This window comes from Megalops cyprinoides, chromosome 10 (assembly GCF_013368585.1).
Source record: "Megalops cyprinoides isolate fMegCyp1 chromosome 10, fMegCyp1.pri, whole genome shotgun sequence".
Taxonomy (NCBI): Eukaryota; Metazoa; Chordata; class Actinopteri; order Elopiformes; family Megalopidae; genus Megalops; species Megalops cyprinoides.
Genome location: NC_050592.1, coordinates 28,213,825 through 28,233,576, shown reverse-complemented (window position 1 = coordinate 28,233,576; position 19,752 = coordinate 28,213,825). Strand labels below are relative to the sequence as shown.

Genomic DNA, 19,752 nt, shown 5'->3' with positions numbered 1-19,752 from the left:
GTCTCCCTCCCTTACTTCCTCCCATGCCTTAGGGGGCGACGTTGCTTTTCCCAGGAGGGGAACTCGGAGGTGTTTACACGGCTTGTGAGCGTCTCCAGGGCCCTAATCATGGAAGTGGCAGGACGCATTTGTCGCCCTCGGCGCAGAGATTCTCAGAAGGCTGCTCCTCCACGCCCTTCCACAGAACTGCATGCGGAAGTCCTCCGGCTTTGGATACACCAAGACTAAAGCATGGGTAATGTGTGTCAAGGAGGAGTTGCATTGGGTTTGCAGGCATAGATTTCTTTATTATCTAATCTTAAAGTCCTCCTCTTGTTTCTCCAGTTTCTTCTTTAATTGCTATTCTGCCTTGCTCAGTTCTGGTGTATCAAATTTTAAAGGCAGTCCAAACAACTGAGACAACATCAAACATAAAGCAGTCCCCATCTCCACTATTTTAAAAATTATTTGAATATTGGATGCAATTTTATTTTATTCTTATTTTAACTCTAATTTTTTAAATCCACTATAAGACTGATGAGATAAATTTCAATTTGTATAAGTTCATGGTAAACTTAGTTGGACAGAAATGAATGCATGTTGTATATTAGTGGAAAATGACCCAACAATAAAGGCAAAAATGCCGAATAGCAGATGCAGATTCTGCATTAAGGTCTGGTGGAAACATATGACCATATTGAAACAATCACATTTTTTGTGGGGCAGAGCATATATTTCGCATACTAAATGTTTCGGTTGAGAATTTGGCCGTGCACCTGCATATCGTGGGATTTATGACATCAACGTTTATATTCAGGTGCTTTAAATCACCTGTTCGCTGTCAGTCGTAATACGGGACTTACAAAAAAAACCCAGCTCGATGTCCAAAGGCTTACCTCAGCGCAAAGTTTTATCGGCGACATTCATCATCAGCGGAGTGCCTCCAAATACCTCTTTCAGATCTGTGAATTAAGCACGTGGTGCGATGAAGGAAAGGCCACAGACGAGAGGTGAGACTCTCGCTCCGTCTCGGGGGGATCTCCGAGATGTATGGCTGTCGCTTTGATTTACACCCCCACTGCCGTTCTGGGGGCTTTTAGGGGCTTCGGAGATGAAGGCAGGCTCTGTGGAGCTACTCCGTGCCACCAGGGGCCCACAAAACAACACAGCACCGGGACCACTGGTGGAGTTCACAGATTCCTTCTGTAGCAAATAAAATGGCAGGACACAAAAAGCCTTGCCTCTGGTCAGTGGGTGAAACGGCTGGGCCGGGTGTCATAAAATGGACCATTAATGTCCCGTAATGTTCTGTTCTTTCTGATTATATTAAATGTCCATCTGGACGCCAAGCATAATGGTCATACTGGTCTTGGGCTGTGAATGTGTTGGGACGGTTGATTTAGGTTTAAAAGGGGAAGGACAGATTAGAATTAGAACGAGGTCCTTCTAGGTATGGTTGATTTAAGTTTAAAGGCATAGGAAAAGTAGCGTTTAGGTGTGTGGTCTTGTACTAAGACCGTGTAGGATTGGATAATTTGGGTTTAAAAGAAAAGAGCAGGGTCGAAATTGGGAGATACGGCCTTGGATTGTAGTCCTGTCAAATCCTCTACAAATCTGAACAAAACCCATGGTTCAGCTGTTAATCCGGAAGCAGAGAATGTTCCTCTGATCTGGGTCTCCATGGCACCTCTGGGACCAGGTACGAGGACAGGGCCACCCGCTCACTGCTTCTAATCCACGTCCTTCCTAAACTAGTGGTTTAAGATCGTGCTCTCCATCTCCATTCCTGCCACATGTGCTCTCCTTTGTCTAGACTGGGAGAACTTGGCCGGGCGTCACCCCTACTCCTATACTGGCTTTGAAGTGCAGTCCCTCCCTCCCCCCATCTGGAGCTTCTGAAATATCCATTCACCGCGGCAAGGCATCCAAATCACAAAGGGACCCACGTTTTTCTGCTCCAGCATCTCAATACACACATCAATCCATGATGTCATCTGTAATTCATAGCCATCCATCCAGCAGATATGGCTGCACAATTTCATCACCTGCACGATTTAAGGCTCAAGCTGGTGCATGGATCACCAGGCGATGGAGCTTGACCGTCTTTTCTCGGAAAACGAGCCGTTGTTTTGGAAAATAAATCTTAATGGTTCCGCCTTGAAAACAAACAGTCCTTTTCATTAGTGCCTGCTTGATTTATCCTGTCGGAAATGGGGAACGCACTAACTGATATACCAGGGATGGATTGAAAGAGTAAGAATCTGCTGAAAAAAACAGAAAATAAAGAAACTGTGTTTAGGAAGCTGATTTATTGGAGGGGATGACCTTCAGTATTAAAGCACTTCCAAATCTTGAACATATTTGTCGTTTCGACGACCTGTCTTGCTCGCAAGGCCTATTGCTGCATGACAGCTGACGGGCGTTATGTGACCGCGAAAGAGACCTTAGCGACAAAATAAAATGAACCAGGATCTAAGTGGAAATGACAGGTTTATTGGCTGAGGGGCTTTGTGATTTATAGTTTACATGGTTTGCTTCTAGGAACTATGGGATCATAAATAATGAAAGGTAAAACAAAACAATAACTGAAAGCCGATTAATTCATTGCCGGCCTGATCATTTGTTGCGCTATGCTATTGCAAGGCTGCTCATTGGGAAAACACTCTTTAGCCTAAGGCTGTGTACTGTTAGCTTTTCTGTTTTGCTAACTTTTATGTATTTTACCTTTCTGTTCTATTCTATTTATATCCCCACAGTTTCATGTCTTTTTTCAACTTATTGAAACAAATCTGTTTTTCATGAGTCAATCTGTGCATGCCTGGACACCACCGTATCTTTGCAGGTGATGAAGACCTCAGTCCCCCCCCCACCCCAACCCCAACCCCAGGCTTTGTTACCATAACAGTGCATGCCTTATAGTTCTCTCTTTCTATCTCTCTTTATATCTGTCTGTCACCAACCAAGAGGAAACTGGCCCTGGCAATATGGCAAAAAACAATGTGAAAATGAAAGGGAAAAAAAGACGGAATACTAATATAATGAAACAGTCCGTTGCTCGAGTGCTTGATTTTACTGTGCTTTTTTGTTTGAGTGTCTAGGCAGGGGAGAGTTTGTGCAGTGGGGTGCACCCCAGAAACGTGGCTGATACGACGTGGTTTATAGGCCCGGTGACAGCAGCTACTGTGAGGAAAAAGGGGGGCATTTTCACCTCTTTTTTTCCTCTTTCACCTTCTTTTTTAAGGGCTATGGCTCGCTTGAATGCTGCTAAGAGAGGGATTTTTGCCAAGAGCAGCAAACACCATAGCTTTCCCCTGTTCTGCTTGGCTGAACACTTCCTTTTGTTTACATCTGTCGCTATGGGATACGTTTTGACATGCTAACACACTTCATATGGGAATGAGGATGGAAGATCTTGGATACGGAATGGATCACTTAGGCTTACAGGTATGGTGGTGGTTTGCCCAATCAACAATACGCAAAAATAAAAATGGCTTCACTTCAGGAGGCAAAGCCTGAGTTTCCATACAATTCTTGAGAAAATCTTTGAATTTCTTGTTTTGTAGAGAAATGCAATATCCTGTAGTAGCTATGGATTCCACTAGCAAAAGCACACAACACAGATGAGGGGCTAAACAGGCTAAATTATGATGGATGGGTCAAGCAATTTTTGAATACCACTCTTTAAAACGTATACAATTTGGGCTGATATAAGCAGAATAAGAATTAAATGGAAGAATTCCCTATTAAGATGGTCTGAGCATAAATGATAAAGACAACCAAACAAGACCAGAGACCATCCACCACAAAAAGCAAACATAGGACAACAGCTGAAAATGAAGGCCCATCTAATATATTTTGAATTTAAAAAGAGACAGGGGAAAAAGATGCTCCTATTATGGCCATGTCTACAATGGAAATGACATGATGGTTAACAACAAGGTTAACAACATTGACACGATGGTTAACATCAAGATTACATATGAGGGAGAAGAGGGACGCTCGATATTACACTCTACTGATAGCAATAATGGAGGACAAATGACTGAAATGTATTTTATCGCCTCTCCAGGCAGAATCGGGTTGGGACTGTTTAAATCATCCATTCTGGCCACAAACCCCAGGCACATCAATCATCTTCAGAGGAGATAGGCAGGGGCAACAGGAGCAGTGCTGCAGACAAATGCTTTGGCAGGGGCCAAGCCACAGGCCATGAGCTGGCCTCACCTCCCGCCATCACACAATTAGGTGGCTTTTGAGTGTGCTTACTCTGTGCGCCAGCACATTAAAAAAACCATGAATTCTCAACTCCCAGCTGATTACTCACCCGTGGCCACAGAATTAATGTAAACACACATGAACACACACGCAGGAATGAATGCAAGCACACACACTGACAGACACACAGGCATGCTCACACACTCACACAAACACACAGGCACAAACACACACACACACACACACATACACACGGACACACATACACACTCAGAAGTTTAAGACTGCATATATAACTGCAATGTGTGGTTGTCATTAGGTATTTGGCAATTCTATACACAGGAACCAATCTTCAAAGACTGGAACTTCTGATGCCATCAGTTTGCTTTTTACACAATTCATTTCCCATACCTAACAGAGCACAGCATGGATTAGTCCCAAATTAAAAACTCCACAGCGAGCTATTTACGGCATTCACAATTTGCTCGCATTCTTTCACAAATGCCCAAATCACTTAGAAAAAGACAGGAATCTGATTTCCGATTTAATTGCGTCAATCTTTAGACATGAAAAACCGAATTCATTCAGATAGCATGCCATTTATCCACCAGACAGATTCCTTATCTTTGACTGAAGATATGATAGGTTAGTTGGAACTGGATTCCTCTGCCTGTGTGAATGGAATCGTTTAACATCAAAGAGGAAATGCTAATCTGATAGGGGTGCTGGAGTGACGTATGCCTGGAGTAGAAACGTGAGGTCATTGGTTTAACTAAAGCTGATTTTGTTGAGAATATCTAATTAGATACAGAGACCAAGAGGACTGAGTCTGCTTTCATAATCATTCATATATGCCTCACAGAGGAAAATATCCCTGCTGGCTCAACATGAACACCTGTGAAACTACTGATTTTTCCCAGTTTGACTTCAGTGGGCTATACTTCAGATGAAGGTGACACAGTTGGACCAGACAGAAATATGGGTGCATGGGAATATATTTCATAAATGTAAAAAATATGTGATCCACATACTCAAGACACTGTATGAAATATGTGTTAAAGGTGTGATACAAGCATAAAAAAATGAAGTTCAAATAAGGAAATATTTTGGACACGTATGAAATATTTAGTTTTACGTGGTTTTCAATATGTAGTAGTTGTCTGAAATTAGATTTGTCATTTGTGGAACTTTGTCAGTTAAGTATTTGATATTTAGAGTAAAGGCAGGTTTACTGCTAATCACATGATTCTGCGTCATTACATCATCTGAGATCTACTTCTGTTTTTGAAGAAATCTGAGTGGATTATGTATGTATTGCGTAACTACTGAACATACCAGTAGTTTTTATAGAGATAAGCCCCTCATGAGTGATGGGGTCAGGAGAGCATGTGTGCTGCGAGCTTCCTCTTTGTTGGAGCACTGATTCTGTGGTGTCAGTCCAGACTGTTCCACAGTATTAGAGCATTTGATGAGCTCGTCCAACAAAAGCAATGAATAGCTTCATCACGATAACTTTCAGCAAGTACACGTACAGGGATTTATCGGAAATACCCACAGAGAAAAGTTGCGCACCTAAGGTGGTAACAGACTCCACATTCTGCCAGAAGTGCAAATATAAAATCAGAAGAATAGGAGCACAGCGAGATGTGGTCCAAAAAGTGTTCTCTCTGGCGGTGACAGATAGCTTCGGTCGATGGTCACCCACTGTGTAGTAACACAGGGCCTGCTGTGGGGGCCTTGTGATCATCACAGCATGAGAGCTTGAAGGTCAATATGATGACCTAATTCATCTGCTTATTTCAACTCCCATTCCTCCCACCCACCCATGTTCTCAAATATTGACTCAAAAACTGAAGAAACACAAGTGTGACATGCCAAGACAGAGACAGTGCCCAAGCTCCCTTCTTCTGTGTACTCTTGATGTCTAATCAGATCAAACCATACACTGTAAATCAAGCTCCTTGATGCCCTGTCATTAGGTAACTGGCTGAGACAGAGCTTTAAACGTGACCCACACTGGTGAACCCTGATGAGACGTTTATTCCTTCCAGTTAATTAAAACAAACAGTTTGAAAGACTGGATACACAGTTCGTTTCTACTTCCAAAAACAACAATGGGTATCCAAAATCTCTCCACATCTGCTAGTTATGTCTACACTTTGATTTGCAATTGTCTTCATAGCTGCTTACCCATTGCCTAAGTCTTTTCGAGGCTGTGAAGCCACGTTTGGTTTCAAATGCCTTTTTACCCCCGAGTTCTGAAAGTCCTAAAAGCCCCATCTTTATTTTGTTAAATAATTTCAGGGAGTGCCAGGAAAACAAGATCCTGCATATTAAAACACAGCAGTAATGACCAAAAAAATCTATATCCTTGTCTAAAATCATAAATTATAAAAAACCCTTGCTTATTTATTTTTTTAACATGTCAATAAAACCGCCAGCCTCTGGCAGATTATTGTCTTGACACTGCACTTAACCAGCAGAGAGCGGTAAACATCCTGCTCAATTAGGGGCCTCGCCGAAGCCCCTCTCAGTCTCGCGGAAGAGGCCCGGGGTCAAAGGTCGGGCACTGTAAAAGCACACACTCTAACCGCCGCCGCCTCAGCCTTCCCATCAAATGGTCTACCGCTTCCCCCCTGGGCCGCTGGGCTGTTCCCATTAAGGCCCGTGCCCTAATGACAGGCTCCCCTGTCCGCAGCGCCGGGCTCCAGCACCCTCCGATGTTAGCGACTCAGCACGTTTTATCACGGCGCGGACACCCTCAATCATCGTTAGGCTCTGCAGAGACCCGGGCCAGGGCAGCCCGCCAGCATGTGTAAAAGTTTCCGTGAGGAAAGCCGTCTGCGGACTCAGAGAGGGGAGGCCGGGGCCTTCGGGCGGGGATCCTAGGAAATTTTAGAAGGCGAGGTTGTTGGGGGGAAAAAGGGAGAGCAAGAAAGAAAGAGAGAGAGAGGGAAGGAGGGAGTCCGTCTGAAAACGGGACATCGGCCTGGTTTCCTCCCCCTTCTAATATCAGGATTAGAGTGTCTCCTTCTCAGCCCAAAAGCAGCTCCACGTTATGCGCTAATAAGAAAATGGCATACGCCAGCATAACTCTCAGTTTATAAAAATCTTAATTTAAGGGAAAAAAAATGCACAGGACGCCCAGCTAGACGTGTTTCTGGAGTGTAAAAAAGCAGTTGGTTCAGCGTCGGCGCGAGTCAGAAACGCGCCGAGCACTTCATAAAAGGGGCTTTTGTGAATAGAGCTCACTGTACTCAAACACAGCTGGTAGAAATCTGCTCGGCTGATTACTGGCCTGCGACACATTCAGCTGCACTTCATGATATCATTCCCCGCGCCGAGGGCTAATGGGAAAAGACAAACAGCGGCCCCTCAGGATTGGACATAGTGCAGCTCCGCTCGCCGGTCTCTGCTGCTGCTTAACACCCAGGAGCACAAAGGGACCTTCATGAGCCCTAAGCCGCGGGCTCCCTCAAACGCAGTAATGAGGCCCAAAGCCTCCAGATCTACTCTGCTCATCGGCCAAGCCCGGGATCAAAGACGAGCGTGCCTTCGCCAAATATGGAAAAGCAGTAAAAATGATGTCACTGTCATCTCTTTCCCCCCAGATTTGCACAGCATAATTTGTCTCCTTGATGATTTTTTGATTACTTGTTTGGTTTACTTTGGATAACTTGTTTAATTTTGTTTTAGCAGATGCAATATTTTAGTGCTGGACTATATTTCTTGTGTGTTATTGCATGTTTCATACTGTAGCTGATACTGTGCAGATTGTGTGTTGCACTGGATAAGGGTGTCCTCCAAATGACCTAATGATCCTGAATATGAAGGAACGGCAGCGCAATGCACTGCCTGAAGAAGACATTAGCGGTCATTAGCGGTCACAACGCAGAGGCGCTTTTCCCTGGTCTCCTCACTTAATGAGGGCTGCAGTCTTATTTACTCTTCAGGCTAACGAAAAGTATAATAAAACTCCTTCCAATCAAAGGCTGTTCATATGTTGTATGTTATTTAAGGTTCTAGGGCCACACATGTAGCCTTAGTCCTAACCCGAACTCCTGCCTTTGTGGTTCTCTGATTCCTTGGTGATCTCATTTTTCCTTACCATCACCCAACCCTTATGATATGGGCCCAGGGTGCAAAACAAACACAAACGCTTTATATAAGGTATAGATGTACATACAAGATAATTCACACCTCCAAAAATTGAGTGTGCTGACTCGGGCTTGGGGCTCTTTCTTTTCTGCTAGAAGCCTCTGCGCTGATCACTGCATTTGTTCCAGTAGCTTGGTGGGTGTCGTGGACTGGATAGTGCCCGGATTGCCAGGGCTTTTTGATAGATACTTCCCCTCCATAATGTCTGAACCTTACAAGTGTAGCACAGCTCAGGTATCCAGTAAACCGGAATCGCTGACACGTGGATGAGACACTTAGCAGTGAGTGCTAAATCACGGATGGGTGAGGTCATGTAATCTCCTTTCAGAGGATCCCTCGTTAGTGCGCCAGGCGGTAACGAATCAGGAAGGAGAACCCTAGCCCGTGACTTTCTTATATCGTTTGAGGGCACCGGAATGGGCTTGCTTCATTCAGGCGAATGCCTTCAAAGTATGCTGTTACCACCGCATGTCTCCATGTGCCGACCAAAGACGCTTATTTAGAGATGAGATGACACGAGAGTGCCGCTTATTGCGGTTTACGAGAGGTAATTCACCATCTTTCGTCAATCAATATGCATTCCTGAGAATCCTTAATGCAGCCATTATCATCTGCTGAATACATTTGTCCACAGATGAGGTATGGGCCTTAAAGTGACAGCAGATTAGATGGTGGACCAATTTAACTAGGTTACCTTGGTTTGAACTGAATTAGTTATATGTGAGCATTGCACAAATTCGGAATATTCTCGTATTGAATCAAAATGCAAATCAATTACCGGGTAAACTGATCCTCTAACAACCCCCTCCTAGAGTATACAGCATGCATCGTGTTTCTTGCCTTTGCAGTGCACTTCAGTCCTTGTGGGCACGGGTATAAACAAGAAAAATATTGTTCCTTCATGGAAAATAAATATTTTTGAAAGCACAAAGGGGTTAGCCTTCCTGAAGATTACAGCGTCCTTTCTCCTGGAGCTTTGAACCGCACATTAAAAAAGTCAGGGTAAATGCTAGGTCCGCACGTGCGAACGGAGAAGATCTGAAAACGACACATTTGAGCGCATTTGAGGGGTACTTTACTGCACTGATGACAGACAGATGACTGCAGATTTCTCAGCTCTATTTATGAGGTGAGGACGCAAGGAATCATCAGGAACACGGTTTCGCTGACAGCTACATTTCGGCTCTTTGTATCCCACTGCTACCCCCTAACCCCTTCCTCCTCCGCCAGTATGGTTGTCTGTGTGCATTACACTGCTGGTGCTTGCTCTCAGACTGCTCGCTATTTGAGATAAGAAGACACAAAAGACAGGCAGGAACTGTGACGTCCCGGTGTTGAGTGGGGACATAGTCTGTACCCCGGTCGAACACAGTGAACCTGGACATGCTGGCAAGATGCCTGGTATTTGTATCACACAGGAGTGCCCTATGACAATACTATTCAAACTATTTATACAAGGTTAAGCTTCACTGCTATTACCCCTCAGAGATTAGAAACTCTGGGCCATTACTGCCCGTTCCAGGGACAATGACAGGGAACGCGGTCGAGTGGAACACATCCTGGTGTCTCGTGGGTTTGCCGCTGGGACCCCAGCCAGTGCTCTGCCACCTCCCCCACTCCCCCGACCTCCACGGTCCCAATGACGGCAGCGTCACAGCGGAGTCTCCGCAGGGAACACCCTCCGAACAAAGAGCGACCTGCCTCCTGACATGCCCCGCGGCCCTTTTGATTTTCTCCGCCTCGGAAAAAAAGGGCCCCCCCAAAAGTAAAAAAAAAAAAATGCAGTACAGGAAACTCCTTCCCATTGTTTTTGCTTCCTTCATTAGCCGTTGTGTCAACAGTTTGCACCGGTGTGCGTGTGCCACTGTTTTCCCTGCCTCTCCCAGCCTGACCTTGGTGCTCTTTGTTTTGACAGATTGTGTCGATACCCCATAAAGGTACACTACATTAAAAAGTATTCAGTGGAACAGGGCCGCTTGTAGCACCTGCAGCTGCAGTGGGCTGGGGATGGATCTGCCCATATTCCTGGACAAAGCTGAAAAGACTGTTTCACAAATGCTATGAAACATACTAACTGGGATAACTGACTCAAGCTCATCTTGAGGGAACAGCGATATAAGACCAAGAGGGACAATTTATCTTATTAAGGGTTTGTCATTGGATCAGACCAACCATGATATGAATGAATAACAAGCGGAAAATGGTTTCCATTGGAATGCTTTCATATCAATTAGCTTGAGTAGAGTACTTCGGACAAATTACCACAGGAGATAGTAAACAAAAAAAAATCCTGAAATGTATACACAACTGCGTTTGTATATATATGCCTGCAAAGTCATGTATTTTTCATAGAATAAGTACACTGTAAGCAGTTTACCATACATACATATATTTTCTCATATGTCATGCAGTATATTTTGTCACATATTGTAAGATAAAGTTTGGATTTTGTGCTGTACTGTAAGACTTTTTGGAAAAGGCAGACAAATGTGGGAGTTGTGTAAACATTCTGAAAGTGGGAGTGTCTTGGTGACTCACCGTCATCTAAATACATCTGGTCCAGCTCCTGGGGCTCCTGCTTGACGGTGACAGCCAGTGCGGGGGGGCTGCTGTCCTCTCTCAGCAGGGCGGGGGGGCTGCTCCTGGCCGGGACGGCAGCGGGCACCTGGGGAGGGCTGTAGGCCGGCGCGAATGGGGTCTCGGGGGCCGCCCCGGGGGTGGAGGGGTGGGACGCCGGGGAGGAGGACGGGCTGCCGTTGGGGTAGAGCGCGGGCGGGCGGTAGCCGTGGGAGCAGCCCCCGGCGCTGGGGCTGCCCAGGTGCGGGCTGACTTGGGGCGGCAGCATAACCAGGGGGGAGTGGTCAGGCGAGCCGGGGTGCACCACCATGGGGCGGCCGGGCGTCTCCTGCAGGGCGGGCGGCAGGCCAGCAGAGAGGCACTTGGAGAAGGCAACGGGGGACAGGTCGTGCAGCTTGGGGCTGGAGCTGGGGGACGAGGACGGGTAACCCCCGACCAGGCAGTGGCTGGGATCGGAAGGCACTGCGGGGTTCACCCCCAGCTGGCTGTAGTAGGACTTTGAATGCACAGCCAGCCTGGGAGTGCCTTGGGGTTCGTAGTCGTCATTCGGCTCTGTTTTTATTATAGGAACTGAAAAAAAAAGTCAAAAGAAAGAGCGAGAGAGAGAGAGAGGGAGAAAAGTGAACAAACACACGTTTGGGCTTCATGTGACTGAGTGAGTGGGTTTGTGGCTAGGATACCCTCAGCCAAACAAACAACCTCCTGAATGGGACTCTGTGTGACTAGCTCAATCCTCCCACCCAGCTGAAAATCCGAAAAAAAAAAAGAGAGAGAGAGAAAAAAAGAGAAAAAATGGATGAGTCATCACCCAAGAAAGTCACAGCTGGTTCTAATATACAGTAGAAAAAGGCCTATTTTCTTTGGATTCTCCTCCAACTCTGATATCCTATAAAAAGTGTATTTTAAAACATTGTGCTGCTGTAGGAGCCTTAGACCCAGGGGCTCCACAGAAGTAATTATTGCTCTGGAGACATAACATGATTCAATTTTGATTAGACAGACGGTGCTCCTTTAGAATTAGCTGTCCTTCTCTTTCCAGAAGCCATAACTTCAGCTGAAGGAGACCTGCTCGAAGATGACCTTTCCTTATACTCCATGTCTACCACTGGTACTATGTCATACACTGTTTTCGGTATGCTCCTGCAATTGTTAGACCTATGATTGATAATGGTCATTTTTCCTCAGCATCCATGGCCTATTTTTTCATAGCTTTAAATCATATCAGCCTTATGGCTCTCTTAAGGAAAAAATTGCTTTAAACTATAATCAGGAGTTATGTGCATCCATGCAGATAAACAGTAGGGACAATAATTCTGACACTTTATGTATGGGGATGTTAGTGCCTTTAAGCTCTCAGAGTCTCAGATTCACCCTCACAGCAGCATGTTTTATGGGCACAGATAAAGGGGTGCTACTACAATAAATGGAGCACATAAGCCATCACATATGGACCAACAATCATACAAAATCATACAAAAGGAAGTACAATGCTTATAGATAACTGCTGAAAAAAACATTGATCAGACAGGTTCAATTCCTAATAATGCCAGGTATTCAGGGGCCAGACAGACAGACAGAAAGAGAGACAGACATGCACGCGCACGTGCGCACACACATACACACACACACACACACACACACACACACACACACACACACCCACACCCCTCTCTCAAACCACAATCTGAACCAATACTCAGTGTTTGGCCTTAAATTAAGATGGAGGTAGGGGTCGTGTCCCAAATAAATACTGGATTTCTGACGAGAAGGTTTTAAGCAGCTGTTGTTTATGTTCCATGTTAAAACTGTTTATGGGCGAGGCCGAGGGCTTGTGCCAATCGCAAGGTGTTTTTGGGCGAAACTTACACCACCAGGATTTCTCTTGGCTCATTTAGTGAAAGCCTGCCCTCTAACATGCAGTAGGTCCCAGAGTGATTTTCTTCTCGAAGGATAAACACATCTGATGGATCTCAATTTGCGTGGTGCCACGTGCCAAGTTCCATTGCTCACTTTCCTGCTTTGTGGTCCCGCTGCTGGAGACCTGCTAATTGGGGGTGGCAATGCTGCGGTGCGGTCCTGGCCTCTCGCTGCGGAGCGAGGCACGTGCCTCCGTCGCAGGCTCTCCAGCGGCCTCACATGGAGCTTGTTTCAGTGCCTGTCGCTGCCGTGACAGCGCGTCACCGCACGCCCCCACCCCGCCCCGCCCCGCCCCGCCTGGAATGACCAAGCTCAATCCTCCGCACGATGCGCTTTTGGGCTGAACTTTGAAAACTTGCATAATTTTGAACTTTGTCAAAATTGTGCAAGTGCCGCACACCCCGTGGTTGCCACGCAGCAAGAGAGCTGTGAGAAAGCAGCAGAGTGGGGAGACAGAGGGGAACTGCGGTTAGGCCCAATCTGAGCCTACGTTCAGTGACTTCCTTAGCGATTCTGTTTGTGCGGCACATCCACCACTGATGCAACTCTTACATTTGTGGTTTTTTTTGTTTTTTTTTTTTTTTAATACAAGCCTCACTGTACCCCTCTCTCCTTGATGTGCAGAACACGGCCCAGGGAGTTCTGTTTCACAACATGTTCCATCAACAACATCTGAAAGGAGGGGGACTCCGGCGATGAAAGTCAGGGCAACTGCGCTTCTAAAATAGCAGCTGGCAGCCTATTTTTGGTGTGGCAAGAGGAAGCGCTCCTTTCGCACCCACCCACCCCCACAACATGCGCCGCTCTTCGGCAAGCACCGAGATGAGCAGGAATGCAAATGTTTGTCTTCACCCTGGCGCGGTACCTGCGGACGTGCTTGGGTGTGTTCACAGCAATAAAAAGCCATGGGTGGGCCTGGAATGAGATTATGCGTTCAAGGATGTTATGATAGCGGAACAAGAGAGGCATATGCCCTGGATTTAGGCACCAGGTGCAAGCATGTTCCTGCGGCTTTTTGCGGAGTTGCTCAGACAGCCCCTCTAAAGCACAGCCCTGGGATCTCGAATCGGCTTCGGTTTATCCGTTTCCGCTGCTGTTTCAGGTAGTAATTACACCGCCAAGCGTGTTACAACAGTCTGATTTTACCTTCCATCTATGGAGTACGATTTGAGATGTTACAGTAATTACACACGCGCTGGCCTGTTTGATGGTGAATGAGATTGCCAATCTCTCTCGTGTATTGACTAAGACATGCTGACTGACTCAAAGACATTAATGAGACACCTGCCCTCAAATGTATACTGCCACTGAAGAGACCCCCAGGGTGGTTTCTCAAGAAAATAAAACCCAGGAAACATTTCTGGTTGGATGCTCCGCGTTTATAAATGAATGCTGTAAGGGCCATTGACTTGTGTGTTGGTGTGTCCCACTGAACACTATTAGGTACCAATAAGATCCTTTTCAAACACTTTTTTCCCAGAAAATCAGGCCCTGGTTAGAAATACATTTTAAATAATAACTGTAACAGCAACAGAAATGGCAAAAATTGCGCTCTGAGAAATCAAAAATACACCCTCTATACACTTTACACCGCCCTAATAAAGAAAATGTGAACTCACTCTGAGATCTTCTGTAATGATCAAATGCATCTTCAAATGCTCTCTAGTCATCTGATCAAGAACACACCAGTGGTCATTACACACATGAGCTGATGTTGTTCTTATTGTAGAGGAATAGAACAGGCGCTCACACACTCCCAGCGCTCTGCTAGAGCTGGGGGACTCAGTGGGAATGGCATTTACGTCACTGCTGTCTGCCGGGTGGCGTGAGAGTGAGGTAAGGGCTCCCCAAGGCTCACCCAGCCAGCCTGCCTCCAGAGGAAAGTCCCAGGCGCGGAGCAATATTAACCAGGCCTGCAGGCCTCGCCGCAGCCACCTCCCCAACACAGGGACAACAAGGCACTTTCACTAAAGCAGCAGGGCTGCCCCACACTCAGAGACACTCGCATGCACACACGCACACATGCACACACACACACGCGCGCGCACACACACACACACGCACACACATGCGCACACAAACATTCACACACATATACACACACACCAGTACGCACACACACACACACCAGTACGCACACACACACACACACACACACGCGCGCGCACGCGCGCACACGCACAAACATACACACACAAACAGACACAAACACACACACCAGTGCGCTCACACACACACACACACACACACACACACACACGCACGCACACACGCACACACATGCACACACAAACACGCACACCAGTGCACGCAAACACACACACACACACACACACACACACACACACACATGCACATCATGGGCTGAATGGAGAACAATATAGCCATGCAACCTTCTCTGCCCTTCACCACATTACCACTTACAGACAAACAAAGGGGGAAAAGATCAAATGAGAAAACAACAGAAATATGTTTCATCTGTGTTGCCCTTCCTTGCATGCTTCACAATGGGAATAACAAAGCTGGCTTTGTTTTGGCTTTTGAAACCACGCCACAGAGAAAGTGCAAAATATTCTAATGGTCTCAAAACTGACAATGAAGAGAGGCTGTGGGGCGGGGGAGGCATGCTGGAGGCGGGGCTCAGCATGTGCCTCTCAGTGCTAGCTCACTGCATGGGTGGCTCTAATACCACAGTTCACAGCAGATAAAGGCAGCCATTCCATCAGAAACACAGTAGCAAACTCCACCAGGAAGCTGGCTGAGAGGGAGCAGGTCTCCGCACGGGGGCTCGACCCTGTGGCTTTGAGAGCAGAGCGCAGCAGCCCGGCAGCTCCTGCCCCCCGCCCTCCGAGCGCGCTCGGCGACGCTCCGCTGCCGGGCGACGCTGCGCTGTCAGAGCCGGGCCCCAGCTGTCTTCCATTTCCTCTGGGCCTGCGGGCTGCAGACGACAGACAGTTTGCACGCCGTCTTTTTTTTTCTCCCCGACTCCTCCCTATTCGTCTGCGTCTGTCGGTGCAGATTAGGGTAATCTGGCTCGATCTGGATAGCCTCCGAGCGCACATGCAACCCCCCTCCACTCCTCCGGCGTCCAGAGCGTGTGGATCAGACGGGTGCCGCTGGCCGGGCCCACCTCAACCCCGTGGGCCACGGCGTAAAAGAATAAAAGAACCGCTATTGTCGATGGGCGATACCTCCTGATTGCTAACCGCAACTCCGCCCCTACCCAGGTTGCCATTACACTGCCCCACGTCTGGCTCCAGACAGCCACTCGCGACTTACTTTGTCTTATATCCTGGATGACTGAGACGTTTGACGCAACTAGCATTGCAGACGTTTGATCGTCGGCCCGGGCATGTCCCGCCACACACGACCTGTGGCGTACCGAATGTAGTGGCAAGCAGCGCTCTGTACGAGAGACCCGAGTTCATGACAGGACATATGCTGTGTGTTTTTTCAATAAGTAATTCATTAAGGATCAAGCCCGAGTGGGAGCAGCCGCTGTGATTGAATTAGCTGACAGTGTTGAAGTGACGCCAGTCCCCCGTCTGCATGCTCTCTGGGCTGTGGGTAGGGAAGGCTTGACATCCCTTTCCTGTGCAAAGCCACTTTTGCACTGATGTTGCAACAGCTCTGCACATTTGTTTCATTTCTCCAGCAGTATTGAGACATTATTATCATTATTTCACTAGTAATAACTGTCTATTTTCCATAGGCACCCTTGTCTGAGATCATTTACAGAACAGTGGACAAAAAGTACAAGTGCAAAATACAAATAAAAACACGGCAAACTGAAGTACATCCAACAGAGGTGCACACAATAAACAATAAATCTTAAATACTAATTAAACAGAAAAACTAAACACAAAATTCAACAACTTCCAACATATTTAATAAATACCGTCTATTGGCTGTCATGTATACCTGACAGGAGAATTAAATTAATTTGTTTTATGGAAAAAGTATTTAATTATGAACCCCAGGGAAAATGGTTGGACATAAAGTAGCAAGCACACCCCAAGTAAATTACCATACAAGGCTGACAGATCAGTTGGTGTGTCCAACCAAAAACTCTTTTTTTCCTCATAATACAACCTGAGAAGTGCACTAAAGGGCCGAGCTGTTTATCTCAAACAGTGAGGAACTTCTGTGTCTGTGTAATGCCTGTGAGGATGGGGTCTGTGACCTAAAGAAGCGTAGCCTGGCCTCAGCTTTGTCCGCCAGGGTTATCCGTCATCATGCCTTCTCCTGGCCATGTTGCAGTGCTGGCGGTCTGGCCAGCATCTGCCATCCCCTGGCCAAGACACGGCCCTACCACACACAAGGTGCACTGTGAAATCTCGCCCCCACCACACGGCCTAGTCACCCCACATGACATTTACCCCCGGCAGCTCTATTTTGCTTCTCTCAGCTCATGAACGTGGTCGTGTTTGGTTCACTTCACGTGCCACAAAAGGAGAAGGAGCTCCCAGTCCCTTCCTGCTCATTGGACGGGGTCTATCTTTCCTTCTTAACATGTTCCTTGTTTCCTCAACCGACCGCAAACCCTTGGCTGAAGAAGAACCCGGTTTGTTATTAATAGAACCCAACACTGTGAAGGAATCTCCAACCCACTGTAAAAACAAAGGCATTCCGAGAACCGACTGTCCCCGTGCCAACGCATTTGCTGCTGTTGTTCTATGTGGTCACGAAGAAAAAAAGTTTCTTAGTTTAAGCAGAAGAAAAAGATGCCACGTCACGATTTTACTCACGAAGGAATTACTGGAGAGTGCCCTGGAAAGTAATATTCCGACGATGAACAAGAAATGCAGACTCACTCCCTATCTCTACCAACCTCGTCTCATTGTACTTACCGTATAGCTCTCCTACAAGTTTCAAAAAGTCCAACATGTGTACCAACAGACAGTTCTGTCTACTGGTTGGTAGTAACCACAGGAAGAAGTGAAGCTATCATGCCAGCATCTATAAATACAAAAACCTAAAACCCAAAGTCTATAGGTAATCAAAAGGACCAGTTTAGAAAAGCATGTGATAACTGCACTGAATTGCAACTGGAATGACAAAGGCAGCTGCAGATTTAACATTCCTTATTTTAAAGATCATATTCATCTCCATTCAGGTTACAAACACGCAATGATAGAAATCAAAAGATTACCCCGCTCATCAAAATAAAGAAAATTGTAGGTCTTTTATTGAGACAATAAATGGAGTTGAAGCTGTTGGTGCCCTATGAAAATGTCACCCAGGCTTATCTACTCCTCTGAGACCAGAAGTGCAGAGAGAAGACTGGTATGGAAGAGCAGCAGCGTCTGAAAACCCAGGTTTTACATGTGGTGCTTTCAGAGATGGGCCAAGGGTGCCTGCATGAACGCGAACAGCAAATGTTCAAACAGAAAACAAAACACTTGGCTGTTCTGTGTCACACTTTCATGTTGTTTTAGTTGTGCTTTGTTCTTTAATACCACTGTGAGTAAAACGCATGAAAATATTTGCGCGGTGTACAGCACAGTATGGAACTGAGAGTTCTGTACTTGGTATACAAAAAAAAAACTAATAAACATTTAAGTTATGATATGTAGTGGAAAATATGAAGTGTTTACGACTGCATCTTCGGCCACATGTGTAATTGCGTGCCCTTCCGTTTCACAAAAAAGAAAAAAGGCTGGTGTTATTTAAAGTGGCACTTGTTTCTTTTTAAAGAAAGCAAACTTGACGATGCTGTAGTGTGAATGAGCCGTCCTTTACAAACATCACCACCACAAAGTGTTTGAAGTGGCCCAGGAAGGCAGAACGACGCATTTAGATGCGGCGTGGGCGGAAATTGAGGGCCCTCGACGACAGCCACGGGCCCCGTCGCTCTCGCTGTTGACTCTTTTTTTGTTTGTTAGCGCATGTGCACGACGGTGGCAGCGGCGGGCTTTTCCCCCCGAGAGAGGCCGTGTCGGGGAGAGGCCAGCGGCGTGGCAGGGGCGTGGACAGGAAGCGGGAGAGCGGGACAGCTGAAGCGGAGCGGGAAGCTCTGCCGGCCGTTTCCTGGCAAGGTGAGCCGTGCCGAGGGACGGATCGCTTTTTTTTTTTTTTTTGGCCTTTCCAAAACAGCACAATCATAACAAGAAGCACAGGTCAGGGGCTGGGCCCACGGCCCACACCGCAAATTAGCCCGCCGTTTGTGACAGCAGCCATTTCCTCTTGTTTTCTCTTTTTCGCTTGATTTCATTTCGCACCTCAGAGTTCGGTGGCTTTGAAACCGCAGCCATTGTTTGAACATTCTGGCAACACTGATCATGCATCGCTGTTGCTGGGCTACAGTTCCTCCCTGTTTAAATCCATGTAACTGTCACATAAACTTTGTCCCTTTCACTTAAATGTTCATTTCAGGATTGACAGATAAATCTGTACACTAACAGCTCAAGAATGTGTGTTACGTGACTAGCTTCATTCACGTTGATATTTAATAAGGCTAAAGCTGGCATTACAAAGGGTTTTTACTCACAGTAGGCTCATTACTTCATCAAGGTGATGCAGTCCTCAGGTTCAGATTCACCCAAAATACAAATCACAGCCTATCTGTCAAGGCTAAGATATCAGCTTGTGCTTCTGCAGGTACAAGGTCATTTTCTAATCACTTCTTTAAAAGACATGGGGACTCCACTGTACCAGTGTTACCACAGCCATCTTTTCATCTTTTAATTCATTTGCAAGAAATTCAATCAGGGCTAAATATTGCCTTAATGTTACCTTAGAATGGATTCTGAGACAAAGACTATATGACAAAGTTCAATTAATTGCATATATTTGACTAGCACTGTACATAGATTTGGACCAGCACTGCATCAAAAAGAAATGATCAGCACTGTAACGAGCAGACATTTTGGTGGCTATTTGTTCTTTTTTAGTTCCTTTTTTCCA

The 19,752-nt window shown here is 46.3% G+C and overlaps 1 protein-coding gene across 1 annotated transcript in view; it reads right to left on the bottom strand.

Moving 5' to 3' along the window:
- nfatc1 (nuclear factor of activated T cells 1) overlaps positions 1 to 19,752 on the bottom strand; it is a 70,916-nt gene that overhangs the window by 10,697 nt on the left and 40,467 nt on the right. Inside the window, exon 9 of the mRNA XM_036539223.1 lies at positions 10,891 to 11,499. Within this exon, the coding sequence (XP_036395116.1) occupies positions 10,891 to 11,499 (609 nt within the window). The remainder of the gene's footprint in view (positions 1 to 10,890; positions 11,500 to 19,752) is intronic.